This window comes from Citrus clementina, unplaced genomic scaffold (genome assembly GCF_000493195.1).
Source record: "Citrus clementina cultivar Clemenules unplaced genomic scaffold, Citrus_clementina_v1.0 scaffold_3, whole genome shotgun sequence".
NCBI classification, from domain to species: domain Eukaryota; kingdom Viridiplantae; phylum Streptophyta; class Magnoliopsida; order Sapindales; family Rutaceae; genus Citrus; species Citrus x clementina.
This window is the reverse complement of record NW_006262339.1, coordinates 8,534,786-8,549,928: the sequence shown is the minus strand read 5'-3', so window position 1 is coordinate 8,549,928 and position 15,143 is coordinate 8,534,786. Positions and strand designations below refer to the sequence as shown.

The 15,143-nt window shown below is 33.9% G+C and overlaps 1 protein-coding gene across 1 annotated transcript; it reads right to left on the bottom strand.

The window, feature by feature from the left end:
* Positions 1-3,428: 3,428 nt before the first annotated feature.
* Positions 3,429-4,611, bottom strand: LOC18050348 (flavonol 3-sulfotransferase). The gene has a single exon (XM_006440750.2). The coding sequence runs from the start codon at positions 4,591-4,593 to the stop codon at positions 3,538-3,540; it is 1,056 nt and encodes a 351-aa protein (XP_006440813.1). The 5' UTR covers positions 4,594-4,611; the 3' UTR covers positions 3,429-3,537.
* Positions 4,612-15,143: the final 10,532 nt, after the last annotated feature.

Here is a 15,143-nt window from a genome sequence, read left to right as displayed (position 1 = left end):
ACTAAATAATAAATTATAATACAACACAACATAATGATAATATGTTAATAATGATAAATTAATTATTTTTATTAATTATTAATATTATGGGTATTTTGGTAAATTGATTCTCATTTCTATTTATTTTGCCAAGTAAACACATCAATGACATTCCAACACATTTTCATTCACATGTATTTTTACCAAATAAATATTAAAATTTCATTCCCATTAGTCATTCACATTTCAGCTCCTTTCCATTCCAGTCCATTTCCATTCTAAGAAGTAAACGCACCATGAAGAGTTTGCTTCAAAAACTGTAATTTATAGCAATCTTCAATCTCGACTTTCTGAAAAAAATACCCAAAAAAAAATTCTGAAAGAGAAATTTTATTTCTTTAATTTGTTGCGGTACAACTAAACATATTTTTTTTTATTCCTGAAAGGAAAATTTAAGAGAGCCAAGTTGTTTGTGGATAGAATTGAATGAAAGGAAATGATACTACAATAAAATTTTTCTTTAAGAAATTATTGGGGACACTGTCGGGTCCTCTGCACGATTCGATCACGGATCACCAATCATATCTCAATTTCTTAACTGCAGATATTTGGCAGGGAGTGGCATTCTGGATTCCCAGATATAATTGAGGACGTATCGGTATGGCCCTCTCTGGTCAACAGTTAGCCATCCGACAGGATGCTCAAGTGCGAAATCACTGCTATTTAGCTTGTTTCTTGCAATTCTCCGAACCCAACGTAAAAATATTTGGAAATTGTTTGAATATACAAAGACTTTAATGTGAAGTCACTAACTAGCCCTTCATTCCGACACATTAAAGTAGAAATACGGTATAGTTGAGGGGAGGAAAACGAAAACAACACATGCGATTGCCTGGATGAATAATCGTTCTCAGGTTTGGGGTTCTAAATTTTAGTGTGAACGGATTTTCACATCATTATCAAATAGCTTATAATATTGCAAAAAATTGTTCACACTGTTATCTCGTGCTGAATAAAAAATTTTCTCGTATCCAAATTCATAATGATTGTCCAACCATCCCTGTGCATTTCTCTTATCTTTAATCGTCCGACAATATTATATAGCAAACTTTTGTACGATTACCAAAAAGAGTGCTGACATTGCTGGCCGGAATAGAAATGTCCAAGAAACAGGAAAATTTTGTCGGCTCAATTTTAAAAAAGCAATTTTAGTGGTAATAATGGGAAGGTAAAAGTTTTCATCCCACAATTTATGTGGTTATTATGAATTGTGTATGGTATATTTAATGTAACATAGCAAAATCCTTTCATAGATTGTTTTTCTAATATGATTGTAGATTTCATATATTAATGTCTAATCCAATCATCACCAAATGGCATACTTGGAATTGGTGTGTCATAGGAATTTTTTTTTTTTTTAATTACAATTCATAGAATCATTGGTACTATCAAGCATATGCAATAAATTGACAAATAGCTCACATAATAGAGGGTAAAATGGTGATTTGAAAATTATTCAAAATCGTCACTATTGACTCACATCTCATGACAACTCCTATGTGATGTACTTTTAGGGTATATTTGTTGCATTACATTATTATTAGGTGTTAAAATATTGTTCACATTAAATTAATGCTAGTGCTATGATTGGAAGAACATGGAATTGAGTTAAAGGAGCTGTGCTAATGAGGCACGGTAACTTTTTAATTTAATAATAATAAATAAATATAACTTTTTAATTTATGAGGACATTAGCTTGCTTTTTTTTTTCTTTTGCTTTTTCTTTATAATAATAATAAATAAATAAATAAATATAATTTTTTAATTTAATATTTTTTATTTTTACATTATAACTAATAATAAATATTTAAATTTGAATAATATTAATTTAAAATTAATAATAATATAAATAATAATACAATTTAAAATATTACTATAATACAATATTTAAATTAATCATAAAAAAATTAATACAATACAGTGCACCACCAAACATTGTACAACTTTGTTATAATACAATACTAATATAATACAATATAATATAATATAGTGTGTCAAACACACCCTTAGAGTAAATTTTAGGATGTCTAACATGTTCAAAATAACAACATACATATAGGTTTAATTGATAAATTCACTTGAATGGTACCTGAGGACTCATATTAAAAACATGTTCCATAGAAGCTGTTTATGGTACATTTACTAATCAGTAATCGAAATAGGTTAATTGAAATGAGAAATGAAAGTTAAAATATATTATCTACTTTAGATGTAGGAATATAAATAAAAATAAACTGTGTTTTTATTAATGTATTTATTTTATTTAGAACTGGAATGAATTGCTGTTTATTATTATTATTATTGATGTAATAATTGTAGTAATAATAATAAAAGAAAATTCTTTCTATTATTATTATTTTATAAAAAAAATTATTATTATTTTCTCTTTTATTTTTTATTATTATTCTCTCTCATGTTTCATGCTCTTCTTATTAGGCATAATCATTATTGTCGTAAAAAATCATCATCATCTTTATTGATTGGTTCTTCGACGACGACGGAGAGGCCGACCTGACAGTGATGAGAGCTACTGAACCGACAAATTCGATCGATGAGAGGAATGGAGATAGACTGCAATCAGCAACGAATCCAACCGGTGGGCCAGTCAGTGATGCGAGAGAAGAAGAAAAGATAGAGAAACCAAGTGGTGAAATCACATGGTAGCCCACTGGTGACGAGCAACAAAGACTGCAATCGGCGGTGAGCTGCTCAACTGGTGAAGGTGCTACAGCCAATTGTTTTCAGGTGAGAGAGACGAGATTGGTTAGTCGATGGTTTGGGATTTCGTTTTTTCTTTTTTCTTTTTTCAATTTATAGTTTTTAATTGTGAAGAGGGCATTTTGGAAAAATAGAAAAAATAATGGGGATAGTTCTGTCTTTGGAGGGGACTCATGCCTCTCATTTCTATTTCTATCTTTAATTTAATAAGTAAACAAGTTTTTTATTTCGATTGTATTCCGGCAATGTAAACAAAGCGTTAGTTTCTAATATCATGTACAATAAAAGAAAAGAAAAAAGAAAGTAAAAATAAAAGTGAGAAAAATTAAAAAAAAGACAAAGATAAATAGAAGGAAGGACTCTTTAAATTACAATAATTGAAACTTAGCATTTGACATAAAAGGAAAGAAAGAAGACTTTTTCCTTTATTGTCACCACGAGGACCGCAACCAGATAAAACTAATTATTACAAGAGTGAACCAGTGACTGCTCTTGGAATTAAACTAATTAAAAACATCAACGTACAAACTCTAATAAATTCATCTACAATACGAATAACTGTCGAGCACTTTTTTTTTTTTAATTTCTTTTTTAAAAAAAAGTAGAATTATAGATGAAGTTAAAATTAATTTTTTTATCCTTAACCTTTTTAAGGATTCGACTATCGGTGGTCGTAACTAAATAAAGATGCTTGTAAATCACTGGACTAAACTCGAAAGGACTCTCGTGTGTGTTTGGACTGGTGGAAAATAAATCTCAACATCAAGCCGAGAAGACAAATTAATAATCACTCGTGTGATGATCAATCCAGGCATCAACTATCAGGCCAGTGCCATCAAACTTGTGCTTAGTGATTTGGTCAAGACGCTCAATCATTTCATCTGTCAAATGATTCTTCCAATCTCCAACCTTACCTTGCCTGAAGAACACATCATTTTTAACCTCAGCACGAACTCGACTTTTGCCATTCCTGTTCACCTCCAAATTGCTCATGCTCTCAAAACTACAAAGCTTCACGATTTCCTGCACAATCCCATTTTCCTCTTCTTGCAAAGAAAAAGGCTGCCCCAAAAACTCAGCAATCCTCTTTGTACACAGCAAGGGCTCCGTCTTCATGTCTTCATATTTCAAGAACAGGACTCTGTTGGGAAACTCAACACTTGCTTTCCAGTAACCCAAAGCTTGATCCCAAAAGGGCCCGCATGGGGTAACGCCATGACAGAACAAGTCAAATGCTTCTTCAAAAGAAAGTTCCGGAAGATCCTTTGGTCTCATCTTGACCGAGAACTGCCAGAAAGAAACGAAAACATCTTTAGGGTTTCTACATATGTAAACAATCGGACAAGAAGAGTTCTGAATGGATTCGGGTAACATATTGTAAGCTATGTGGGTGGCTAAAATGCGAGGAGATGGAAGAATTTCAGGATCAGCAATAGGAGTTGTCCTGAAAAGGTCAAGCTCCATGAAGGGAACAACTTCATGCGGACTAAACTTAAGCAGAGGGTGATCAGTTGTGAAATTGTTGTATCGCTTTCGGTTCATTATTGAGAAAACAATAGCTTTAAGCCAAGTAGTGCCAGATTTTGGATTGGTAGCCAAATAAACGTCAGTTGGTCGAGGCTTGAAGCGTTGTTGCACCCACATGACTCCTTCGAGACCAATCTTTGGTTGGAACCAAAAGCCTTGATATTGGCAGAGGTGCAGAGTTGACCATCCTCTGTATTTCGGAAGGGTTGCCATTATGTCTCTGTAGCCCTTGTAGATTCTTTCGATTTCCTCTTCTTCTTCTTTTGGTCTGGGAACAAAACAGTTTTGAGCTGTGATAAGGGCCGCCATGAATAAGACTGTGTTAAGAGAAATTTTGCTTATGTGTCCGAATAAATTAAGGAAACAAGTTTATTTATGGTAGACATTTTATCTCCCTCAATCTATCATTTTCAGAGTAATGATACATGCACATGAAATTATACATAAAAGTAACGTATATCAAATTATTCTTCCGTTAACGTCTTTAGTGTATGCTAACATCCAAAAAAAAAAAAAATTGGTCGTTTAATCTTCAATTATTGTAACTTACATCTCTTATGTAAATCACACAAATTGTGAGTCCCATAATTTTGTGTGGTTCACATGAGAGGTGTAAGTTACAATAATTCTTTCAACCCCTTCCACTCTCGTGTTTATTTGATATATCTTCATAAGTATTAAGCTAATTTCTAACTACATCCATAAACCCATTTTAATTAGCTCCTTACATTATTTTCTATCTATAACACTTTCATTATGTGTTGCACCTATATCACAATAACCCCTCTTTACTATTTTGAGACTCAATCATTGACATGTTCAATTTAGAACCTTACACTCTTTTTTAATTACAATTTGTTTTTGTTAAGTCCATCTATATATATATATAAAGTTGGGACTTGAGAAGGTGATGTGGCATCACCATTTTATTTCTTTGTATATTCTCTATTATCTAATAAATAGAGAATTTTTTTTTTAGATTTGGCCTTTCATTTTCTCATAATTAATTTGATTATATTTAACTCATTTAATAAATAGTAACTTTATTAATATATATATCATTCCTCATCTTTTTATATTTTCTATTATCTAAAATATCTAAAACATTGGTAGATATTCTTTGTACTTTTTTTCTCTTTCTATTTAAATTCAGCAATATGTAATCATTAATAATAATTAATTATAAGTCTTTTGAAACATTTTTTTTATTTTATTATGCTACCAATTAAACTTTAGTGGCTTAAAATACATGAATTAATTAATATAGGAAGAGAGGTTCTTTCATTTTCCCTCAACAATGTCACTAAGGTCTAATTTTAATGTCATAATCTCATATTTAATTATGCAACCTTTTGTTTAGTGTCTTTTGGCTTCTTCAAACTCTATAAATATTAAGTAGTTAAGATTTGTGGCATCATTATTTCTCATCTTTTTTTATTCTCTATTATCTAATATATTGGTTGAGATTAAAAAAATAATTACATTACAAAATATTAAAAATAGAAAATAATTAATAGATTACAAAAGATTACATGTCTCTTACTCTTTCTATTTAAATTCAACAATATGTAATCATTAATAATAAATTAATTATAAGTTTTGAAACATTCATTTATTTTATTAAGCCAATAACTAAATTTTAGTGGTTTAAAATCCATCAACTAATTAATATAGGAAAGAAGGTTTTTTCATCTTCCCCCACCAATGCCATTAGGACCTAATTTTAATGTCATAATCTCATATTTAATTATACAACTTTTTATTTAGTGTCTTTTGGCTTCTTCAAACTCTATAAATATTAAGCATTTAAGATTTGTTATGTTCGAGTTTTTTTTTTATTATTTAACCAACATCCTCTTTAGAAATGTTATTGTGTTTTTATTTTTTGACTTATTTAAATTTTTAGTATTGTGTGCTTCATGGAGTACTCTTTTCTTCATGAGTTAAACAATGATAAAGATAGTTGGATGATAAGGGTTAGGTTTTGTAAGATGTGCGAGTCTGTTAATACCAAGAAAAATAGAGAGTTGATTAGTGTGAACATGATTGTTATTGATGAAAATGTTGTGTACACTTAACTATATACATTAGTATATTCTTTTAATGTTAACAAAATAATAATAAAATTTCATAAATAACATTAGTTTTATAAGGTTGCATCATCTTTAAAAAAAATAAGTCATATTTTTTATCAGTTTCATCGAGTGCAAAGCAATAAAAAAAGATAATATTAAATTCTTTTTTTAAAACCGCACGAAGTGCGGTTCTATTTCCTAGTTATTTATAGAGTTGGCATCTTATGACAAGTTTAGTTAATTTGAAATTTTATTTATTGCATTTCTTGTAATAGAGATTAATTTATTAATTCCCTAATTTAGTGATATTCCAATTTATTAGGAATATTGTTTCCTAATTTAATTAGATGTCTAATTTAGAAAGTCTATTAGTGATATGATTCTATAATTGGCGCATGAGATCTATTTAAAGCGAGAAGTTGGTTCAAATAGGAAGTTGATTAAATGCTCTATATATTTCTTGGGAGACAAGTAAGGCAATAAGATCATATTTATTCATATTCAAATTCATGGGAATTAAAAGAGGAAAGAAACTCTTATTTGGAAAGAATCCAAGTCTTTTAAGATTTGCTATTTTAGTGAAACCCTAGTACCAATATAAAGAGAGGTATTTCACAATTGAACACACGCACAACACAGAGCATAAAGTAAAGAAGCAAAATTCGGCCTCCTCCATAAAGAATCCGGATTTGGCGCATAATGTTGCATTGATTTATTTATTAATCTTCTTTTCATCTCTGTGGAGAGTTTATGTGGATCTTGAATCACTAGACATTGAATAATTGAAGAATTATTATTGATTACTTTGCGAACTGCCTTGAGGATCGTGGATCAAGAATGGTAGTAAGTATTCAAGAGAAGCAGATTCAGTCTAAGGTTGAGTAAACTGTATGGTGATAAATGTAAGTGGGAGTCTTAAGTTTGGTAAATCCATAGGTTGTAATATCTCAACCTGGTGAATTACTTTTCATCTGGGCGTGGCCTCGTGGATGTAGGATTGATTAATTCTAGCCACGTAAAAATCTTCATGTCATTAATTTTCTGCAATTTATTGTGCTTTTAGAAAATTAATATTTTTTATACAGATGAACAATAACAATGAACAATATTTCTAAAAATTAATTAAGTTTTTAATTTTTTATTTTTAATTGCCTACATCTATTTGCGATAGATCTAAATTCCTTTCAATTAGTATCAGAGCGGGACACTAACTGTTTATTTTGTGAGATTCTTGGAATCTATATCTGTTTTACAGGTATGAGTTTGCAAAGAGAGGGAGGCTCTTTGGCTTGTCCACCTGTACTAGATGGGACGAATTATTCTTATTGGAAGCAAATGATGGAAATTTATCTGACATCTATTGATGGAAGAAGTTTGGCATGCAATTCAGCAAAACAAGTAGAAAGGTCAGCAATATCGCGCTCTTGTTTCAAAATGGTAGCCTCAAGATGGGCAAGATTAGGAGCAAAAGAAGTAGATGGAGGAGAAGAGCGAACAGAGGCTGCAACAAAAGTAGGAAGGTCATGAAGAGTACCAGGAGGAGCTCGACTGGTGACGGTGCATATGGCGGCGGCTGGTGGTCGGTGACGGCTGCATGAACAATGGCGGCAGTGGTAGTGATCCTAGGGTCAAAGATGGAAGGTCCAGAGTGAAAACTATCTTCGCTAGGATCACTTTCCATGGAATCATTTTCACTTGAATGCATGGATTCTTCAAGAGGTATTTGTCCAAATTTGGGACCAAAATCCTCATCATCATCAAGCATATGAATCTCATGAAGTCATCCACACCTAGAACAAAGGTAGGGTGAAAGATTGTGACGACTCTTAGAATTAGGTTGAGCATGAGAGTTCTCACTTACATTAAGCTTAGAGAGAGTGGGAGCCATGGAAGAGGAATATTAAAAACAAGGAAAAATTAAACAAGAAGAATAAAAAATTATGGACCAGCCAAAAGAAAGAAGAAGGAAGCCACAAACTTGAATGCAAAACAATGATCTAGGGACTTCCTTATATAGAAGAACTTGTCTTGTTCAAGTAAGATTTGGAAATCCAACTCACATAAGGAAAGAATTAATAAAGAGGATTTTATTCCAATTTAATGCACCAACCATCATAGATTTCGTTCCAGATCAATAAATAAACACAAACCAACTCAAACAAGTCAGAAATATACAGGAAAATACCAAAAGCGAAATCACATGCATGATATTTTACGAAATAGACACACAGCGCAGAGCAGAGAACTTCAAATTTCAATTGAGAACGAATGAAATAGAATTAGAATGCGATCTTCATATCGTTGGAAAGCTTATTTATCAGCTTTTCATAGGATTTTACAAAACTGAATTTAGAGAGAATAGAGGAAGCTGAGATTGAGGCTTAAGAAAAATTTCTTCTTTTGTGTAGTTCAATTTCTTGTAATATATTTCAAAAGCTTGTTAAATAAAATGAGTGTTTTATTTTTCAACATGAGTGGCTAATTTTCTGAGCTAAGGTGAAAGGCGAAGCTTAAGAATTCAAATTATTGATTACTTACTCTCTCAAGTGAGTCTTAAAGTTTATTTTCTTTATCGTATTTTTCTTCATTACCGGTTTCTTTTATGTCATGTTTATTTTATAGATCTAGATCTCTTCAAATTTATCTAGGACTTTGACATAATGTCAATACTTCAATTTAGTTGTGGCACATTAGGTACTTGGTCCTATATTTATCACACTAATGATTAGTTAAAAATTAAATGATATAATAATTAACTGGTAAAATAAATGCAAAATATAAATATAAGAGAGTGTTATAACTATAATTTGAAATCTGAGAGTGGATCTCGTAAACTTAGCATATTTTTAAATTGACTCCTATTAATTTCTTTTCATACATTTAATTTTCTTTATTTAATACTTGATTGTAAATTCCATGTGGTTCAACCTCGGACTCAGTGGGTTATATTATAACTAGAAACTCTTATACTTGGGAGTAAACAACACTCTTGAGTCATGTCACCCTTCATTTATTTAAATTTATAACATATATATGTTAGGGTAATTTCTACTTATATCCATTTTTTTAATTTCATTTAACACCTCCACTCTTTTTACTTACTATTTCTAATAAATTATTATACTACTAATTACTAAAATTTCTTTTGTTAATAAATTTAAATAATTTTATTATTTAAAACATATAATGCCTAGTAGCCAATATTGATATGGAGTGGAAGATTAAAGTAAATTTTGGTCTTCATGATTCATGAACATTATACCGTATATATATCTAATGGATTATTATTTAGCACTTATTTGGAGATGATGAATTATTATTTATAATAGCAAAATAGAAAAAGTAAGCGGTAGTAACATTGAAAATGATGGGAATCTCTTTTCCCCATTTGAATGGACTACTGCAACTACGCAGCCACATGTCTACGCTTTATATATATAGATAATCAAATTATTAATAAAAATTGATGACAAAATCAATGGTAATTTCCAATCCTTGTGAATATGTAATTTTTATTCTTTTTCTGCTCTGGTATAATATTAGTGAGTAAAGTAGAAACTGACCATTAATCAAAAGAAAGAAGAAACACAAACTAATTCATATTTATATTTCCTAGTTGCGTTGATTCACATAAGTTGTAATTAATAGTAATAATGAGACCAACACCAAAATTTGCCCATTTTTTTTTCCATAATATGGCTGCCAAATTGATATAGTGGTTGATGATCAAATTAAATTATAATAATTACTATTTTTTAATGAAAATAATATTTATATCTATTAATTACTAAAATTTCTTTAATTAATAAATTTAAATAATATTAGTAAACATATAATGTGAGTTTTAAAATATATATTGCGCCATGTGTCCATAATTATTACAAAATATAATTCCAGAATAAATAAAAATAAAATTACCCTTGATCTAGAGTAAAATCAGTATATGGTTACATGAAGAACTACATGCTAAACCATAAAAAAAAAAAAACTAGAAAAGACTATTTACCTAATCTGAAAATATAGCAATCAATGGCACATGATTACTAATAAAATCACGAGTCCAAAGTCGAATATAGTAAAAAGAAGTTATAAATCTAACAGTGCAAAATAAAGGAAAAGATGGACGGTGGAGATCTTGATCTAAAATTAAAATCTCCCACTAAACCCCACCTTTCTCCGTTTATAAATGCATGCCAAAATATTTGAGAAAGGACTTTTGAGCATTTTCTCATTAGTCAAAGAAAACCAGAACTTACAACGTGTCAAACAAAAGAATCGACTTCGAAAACAAAATCTGCTTAAGCTTAAAAGATGGAACCAAACCCTAACTTGCTGAAAGCGGCCCCTCCCCTGTTGGAGGAAGACCGCATGACTAAGAAGGCACGCTTCAGGGAACAGGGGTCCGTTGAAGATAATCTGCCGGTTATGTCTTTTAAGGATAGCTTAATGAAAGATCAGGCAGGGGATGCCACAGAGATGAATGAAGGTATGGATGACCTAGCTATTGCGGATGAGGATGTAATCATTGAAATAGATGGATGTATTCCTTCAGTTGTGTTTTCACAGAAGATGCAGGAACAGTTGGTTCGGCCATGGAAAAACACAGTGATTGTGAAACTATTGGGGCATTTCATTGGCTATAGATCATTATGTACTAAACTGGAATCCTTGTGGAGAGTGGAAAGAGGGTTTACAGTAATTGACTTAGAAAATGACTATTATCTTGTTCGATTCAGAGCAGAGGAGGATGTGGAATTTGCTCTCACGCAAGGCCCTTGGACTATCTTTGGGCATTACTTAACTGTTCAAAAGTGGTCTCCATCCTTTGATTGCTTATCCGATAAGATTGAAACCATAGTGGCGTGGATCAGACTTCCAGGCATGCCATTGCATTACTATCATAAAAGGGTTCTTCGAATCCTAGGGGAAGTGGTTGGTCGTGTTATAAGGATAGATTACAATACGGAGGCTGCAAAACGTGGAAAATTTGCTCGAATTGCTGTTGAAATCTATTTGAATAAGCCTTTAGTCTCACAATTTCAGTTGAATGGCAAGATTCAAAGGATTGAATATGAGGGGCTCCCCACTATATGTTTTGAGTGTGGCAAGTATGGGCACACAACTGATACCTGTCAAAGCAAGCAGGGGGTGCCGAGAGGGCAAGGCTGCGACGGAGTATATCAACCGGAGGGTGAAGCGACGGGAGTAACGGTGGATCCTGCAACCGTTGATAACCCGAATATTTTGCTTTTTGGTCCTTGGATGATTGTTGCTAAAAAAGGAAGGCCACGGAAGGCTAAGGAAGGTACGATCCAAGGAAATTATAATCAAGCCCAGAATGGTAATGTTCGATCTGGTTCCCGTTTTTCGCTCCTCAATGCTAAAGATAATATGGATAATGAGCGCGAAATCAGTGAAAGGATTCCTAACAATCATGCACTTGAGATCAGCCTGGATGTGCAAGATGAAAACCAAAATAGCAATCAGCCCATGCAACCTAACCATAGATATTCCTTACGTAAACACAGTCAAAGGTCAAACCGTGGCAACGTTGCTCATCCTCCCAGCCCTAGCCTGGTCCAACTACGTCCCCGCCCTCCCCATGCAAACCATGCAGTCCAAAACAAACTTTTATCACCAGACATACACAATATTAACCCAGCCCTTGCCACATTACAGAATCAGTCAGCCACTACCAGAGCCAACCAGCCCTACCTCGCAAGTACTTCCCTTGATCCTCTTAAACATTCGGTGTACTCCTTTGCTAATCCCCCTGATGGTGCGGACATGCTGACTCAGTTTGCTAGAGCGAACCCTCTTTTTGCCAATATGACAAAGGATAATAGGAACAATCCTATGGGTGAACCACCTGATAATGGGGGATGGAATGGGATTGGTGAAGATGAGGAATCGGAAGGAAGCACTTATGTGGCTCGAGATGGTGTTGACGAGTCCCGAGATGATTCAGAATCTGGAGGGTCTCTAGAGGAAGAGACGGATATGGAGTTGGAGCTTCAAGCTCACACCCTTCGTCAGTAAGGGCTTTGGTTCTTTTCTCAAATCTTTTTGTTTAATGATTTTTTCCATTATGTTTTGGAACTGCCAAGGTGCACTTGCCCCTGAATTTCGAAGGACTTTCAAAGCCCTTATTCAGAAGTATAATCCTTCCATGGTTGCATTGTTTGAACCAAGGATAAGCGGGAAAAAGGCTGATGAGTTTATTTTTTGAAGTGGTTTTGAGCGGTCGCATAGAATTGAGGCCGAAGGTTTCTCCGGAGGTATTTGGTTAATGTGGAAAGACTTTGTTAAAGTGGAGGTGATCATAAACCATAAGCAGTTCATTCATTTTCGTATTGCTAATGATATTGGTTTCATCTCTTGGGATACTGCAGTTTATGCAAGTCCAAATAAACATATTAGGAACCTTCTATGGAAGGACCTTGAAGCAGTGGCTCGTAGTGTGCCGGGACCTTGGCTCCTTGGAGGTGATTTTAATTCTATTTTACATCCCTCAGAGAGGAGAGGTGGTTCGACTCGCTTAAATGGTGTTTGTCAGCGGTTTAGTGATTGGTTTCATCGGAATCAGTTTTGTGATCTTGAATTCAGTGGGCCGAAATTCACTTGGGAGAGAGAAAACTTGCTGAAGCGCCTAGATAGAAGTTTTTGTAATGATGAGTGGGTTCAGAAATTTGCAAATTCCCAAGTCATGCACTTGCCTAAACTCAACTCGGACCATCGCCCTATTCTAGTTAATTTTGAAAGGGGAAGTTGGCAAGCTAGTGGTGTTAAGCCGTTCCGCTTCTTGGCGTCTTGGCTCACTGACAGCAGGTTTAAACCCTTTGTTTCTGAGACGTGGCGAGGGAGTGGAGATTATGTGAACTCGGCTGGCCATTTTATTACGGAAGTGCGGAAATGGAACAAGGAGGTCTTTGGGTACATACACAAACGGAAAAATAATATCTTAGCAAGATTGGCCGGAATTCAACGTGCTCTAGAGTGGCACAAATCTAGAAACTTGATGGATCTAGAGATGAACCTAAAGAGGGAATTGGAGAGTATTTTGAGTCAGGAGGAGATTTTGTGGTATCAAAAATCTAGGCGTGATTGGATTGAGTTTGGGGATCGAAATACTAAGTATTTTCATCGCCAGACGATCAAGAGGAGAAGACAGAACCAAATAGTGATGCTTAAAGATGAACATGGCAATTGGATTGAGGATGTGGATGTTATCAAAGCTCATGCTGTAACATTTTTTAAGAATCTTTATACAAAAGAGCCTGGGGAGCATATCCCTTACCCTCTAGTAAGTATATTTCCTAGAGTTGATGAGATTAATATTGGCAAACTTAATGCGGAAGTATGTGAGGACGAAATTAGGGAGGCAATTTTTAGTATGCATCCTTTTAAGGCTCCGGGGATTGATGGCCTGCATGCTGTATTTTATCAGACACAATGGGATACTGTGGGAAGTTCGGTTTGTAATTTGGTGCAGGGGATTTTTAATGGACAACGAATTCCTAGTGAAATTAATAAAACTCTAATTGTGCTTATTCCGAAAGTTGAGCATCCGGATAGCCTCCGATTATATCGACCTATAAGTCTGTGCCCTGTCATATATAAAGCAATTACGAAGATTGTGGCGAATAGACTAAAGGGCATCTTCTCTGACTTGATAGGGCTAATGCAGACTAGTTTTGTCCCTGGAAGGCACATAACAGAGAATATTATTATTGCCCAGGAAGTTATTCATACCATGCGTCGGAAGTCAGGAAAGATTGGCCAGATGCTAATTAAAGTGGATCTGGAGAAAGCTTATGATAGGCTGAGTTGGGATTTCATCTTGGAAACTCTATGTGAAGCGGGGCTTCCGTCAGATCTTATCCGTATCACAATGAATTGTATCACTTCAGCATCTATGCAGATTTTGTGGAACGGGGAATGTACTGAGGATTTTGTTCCATCACGGGGGATTAGACAAGGAGACCCTATTTCTCCGTATATTTTTTTCCTTTGTATCAAGAGACTTAGCCACGGAATTCTTCGTGCGGTTAATGCTGGCACTTGGCGGCCAATTCGGCTTTCTAAGCGAGGTACCCCTATCACTCATGTATTTTTTGCTGATGATTTATTACTTTTTGCTGAAGCTTCTTGCAATCAAGCTGCTGTGATCAATAATGTTCTTAATACGTTCTGCGTGAGCTCGGGGGCGAAGGTCAATAAACAAAAGTCTCAAGTTTTCTTTTCTAAGAATGTTAAACCGTGTAATGTGCGTAATATTGGCACAACTCTTGGTTTCTCTGTGACTACGAATTTGGGTAATTATTTGGGTATGCCGCTTTTGCACTCGAGGGTTAGTAAAGCAACATATCATGGCATATTAGAGAAGGTGGAGCGTAAACTAAATGGTTGGAGTGCTAAACATTTATCTCTTGCTGGTAGAGTCACTCTCACGCAGACTGTGCTGCAGGCGTTGCCGATTTTTTCAATGCAAACAACGAGACTGCCTACAGCGATTATAACTAAACTTGAACAGCAATGCCGCAGATTTATTTGGAGTGGAAACTCGGAGGTTCAAAAGATTCATCTGATTAATTGGGCTGAGGTATGTCGTCCGAAACTGTCCGGAGGTCTGGGATTGAAGAATTTAACGATTATGAATGAAGCACTATTAATGAAACTTGGTTGGGGCTTGCTAGTCAATAGTAATAGCTACTGGGCACAGGTTCTCTGCTCGAAGTATGGCTTTAATCCTACCACTATGTCAACTTCCTTGCCTACAAAATA

Bases quoted from the DNA above. Each gene is read 5' to 3' on its own strand.
- LOC18050348 (XM_006440750.2), bottom strand. From the start codon at position 4,593: ATGGCGGCCCTTATCACAGCTCAAAACTGTTTTGTTCCCAGACCAAAA.